This window comes from Arachis ipaensis, chromosome B07 (genome assembly GCF_000816755.2).
Source record: "Arachis ipaensis cultivar K30076 chromosome B07, Araip1.1, whole genome shotgun sequence".
NCBI classification, from domain to species: Eukaryota; Viridiplantae; Streptophyta; class Magnoliopsida; order Fabales; family Fabaceae; genus Arachis; species Arachis ipaensis.
In genome coordinates, this window is record NC_029791.2 from 31,544,328 (window position 1) to 31,547,304 (window position 2,977).

At 37.1% G+C, this 2,977-nt stretch overlaps 1 protein-coding gene across 1 annotated transcript in view; it reads right to left on the reverse strand.

Annotated features, from left to right (window-relative positions):
• The window catches only part of LOC107609248 (uncharacterized aarF domain-containing protein kinase At5g05200, chloroplastic), a gene marked incomplete in the record, with an annotated part of 4,827 nt that continues 1,866 nt past the window's right edge, over positions 17 to 2,977 (reverse strand). Inside the window, 7 exon segments of the mRNA XM_016311134.2 lie at positions 17 to 403; positions 611 to 721; positions 1,527 to 1,705; positions 1,853 to 1,950; positions 2,071 to 2,336; positions 2,581 to 2,736; positions 2,821 to 2,977. Of these exon segments, the coding sequence (XP_016166620.1) occupies positions 227 to 403; positions 611 to 721; positions 1,527 to 1,705; positions 1,853 to 1,950; positions 2,071 to 2,336; positions 2,581 to 2,736; positions 2,821 to 2,977 (1,144 nt within the window).

Sequence of the window (2,977 nt, forward strand, 5' to 3'; positions counted from 1 at the left end):
CGTACACAAGTCCAAATGACTGAACATCTGATTAACATTTCCTTGTAGTCACAAATTTCTAACTTGTAACTGAAGTTGGTATGATAGTGGTGACAAGTGAATCTCCAATGGAATCATCAGAAAATTAAGTCCCAACTATGGAATACTTATTTACAAAAATAACCTTGTCGAGATACAACTTCTTTGAACTAAAATTAGGTACATCTAGACTTTTAATAATGACAGATTAATAACTGTCTCTATACCTGTTTCTTCTGTTGGAGGCAATGGAAATCCTCTGATCTCGAAGCATGTTCAAATTGGGAGCCAGCAACCGAGTGTAGCGATCAAAATACAAGAGCTGCTTCAAGAGAAGCGCAAATTCTCGAGGAAACTTCAATCCGTATGATTCACTAACTCGAACCTGTTGCACGCACATGAAAATGAAGTATATTAATAATCAGATTCAAGAAAACCAACATCCAGTTTAAGAAATTTCACAGAAAAGGAGTATCACTGTCATAAATGGATCTCCCAAGTTTATGACCATGGAATGTTGAAAAGTGGCAATGCTTCAAATAGCAGTAGCCACTTCTCATTGATTTGCAACCTTAGTTCAACTATAGCTTACCACATCAAGGAAGAGTGCATTCATTTGCCTCTCATCGAAAACTATATTAGCAGAAACAGCGGTTGCATTAGTCCCGCTTGCGGTTGCTACAACTAGTTCACTGTCCAGCTCCTGCATTTGAATTAAGCATATGCACAAAAACAAAATGCAATAAAAATCAACTCATGTGGGGAGTACTCTTAGAAAGTCAGTCACTCTTTGATAGAAGTATTTCTCTACAACAATGAAAATAAATTTTCTCAAGGTCAAGGGTCCAAACTGTAGAAACAGCCACTGGAATAATTATTAGGTTAGGATGCGTACATTACACCCTTTGGGTGCGGCCTTATCCCAGACCTAACGAAGGATGCTTGTGCACCGGACTGCTCTTTATTCTTTGCCAATTAAATAACTAAACTCACTAAATCACTAGCTACTCACACGAAACCAACCTAACTACAGTATAGACTACCACCTAATAAGATAGGATTTTAATTTGTTTTTAAGCCAAACATTTACCATATTTGCAATTTACAAACAATTCTCCGCCAAAATGATACTAGGGTGCACACATGACACATCAGTATACATATACATAGATATGCGGTGTTTCTACAGAAATGCACAAACATAAGGGAGTCACATGCCATTTTTTCACATGACCACCTTGTGTGTATCACTATTAATCTTTCCTTTATAAAATGTCATGTGAAGGTCCCACCTCTTAAATTAATGGTGAGACATCACACATAACTAAAATATGTGAAGAAAAGAGCTACTCCCCATACTATGTAATCGATCTCATGACCATGTTGTGTGGAGAGAGAGAGAGAGAGAGAGAGAGAGAACCGGCACGCAGCTTTATAACTTCTATACTTAATATGTCTCAAGATGGACTATGGCTCTATAACAAGTATCAGGGAGTTACAGTGCTCACCTTTATCGATGAGAATACTTTTTCCAAATCTCCTGCGAAGGCCTTAACATCAACATCCTTATTCGTAGCACCCATTTCAATTAAGGAAGATGCCATAGAGTCATAATCGTCAATGGCAATTGAACCCAAGAAGACTTCCATAGCAGCCCATGTTTTGGGGGATATACGCCCAACAATTCCTGTTTATTAAAATTTGAAACTTCTTATAGATTGTACATGCTACAGAAAAATATGAAACTTTTAACTGATGATGACAAACACCACAACAAATGTTATAACTTACGTAGAATTATTTGTAAATCATGAACAAGGAAGATAAAGCATACCAAAGTCAAGAAACCCAATACGGCCATCCCGTAGAAGCCATAGATTTCCTGCATGTACATCTGCATGAAAAGACTCACATGCAAGTAAACTTCCAAACCTGCACTTTCATACCAAGATCCACAAATTCATATTTAAGAGTCACTATACATGTCTTCAGATAAATAAAAACGGGGAACACACAGAAACATTAATTGCAAAAGGAAACTCAGAGCAATACCACACATTGAGAGCAGTTATAAGGCTGGTTTCTGGATTCGGAACAAGAGAACTTATGGAATCTAGATCAGTTAGAGGAACACCATAAAGTCTCTGCATAGTTAAAACCTTCTGTGTACTGCAGTATTTATACACTTTCGGAGCTGTTGCCTCTCTTGTGAGTCCCATGTTTTCCAAATATCTCCTGAAAGCCTCAATATTTGCAGCCTCCTTGTAAAAGTCAACTTCTTCAAGCATAGACTCCCTTATGTCTTTAACAATACCAACCTACTCGACAGATGTGCATTACAAGCAAGTTCTAGCCACTGGCGTTTACAATGATGAAAACCATAATAATGAACAAATGAAAATAGCAGTTCTAAGATTGTTTTTACATGTAGAAAAGTAGAAAGAACAAGAAATTTGGTGAATGGAACAAGAACACTTTACTCTTCCTGAATAGATACTTAAAAAGGTATCATTCTTCATATTGTAAACAAAATATGCAAGGAAAGTGGTCAATTGTTTATACCAGCGATGTTCGGCTTATTTCAGGATTCAAGAACTCCAATATCCGAGCAACAACATAAACAAAATTAAGATCTGCCACTAATACATCCTCTATTCCTGGTTTTAAGACCTTTATCACCACATCCTCCTGGCTGCCTTTTAGCCTTGCACCATGAACCTAGATGTAATATATACCAATTGCATTAGCAGCAGCGAAAGCAACACACAAAAAAACGTTGTTCTTAAAGAGATTTTAAAATACCTGTGCTATGGAGGCAGAAGCAATAGGAGTTGGATCAACGTACTCATATACACTTTCTATTGGTCTTCCTAATTCCTTACGCAATATTGATTGGATTTCCTCAAAAGGAACAGGAGGAGCTTTATCGAAACAGTTCTGAAATTCTTGTACATACTCA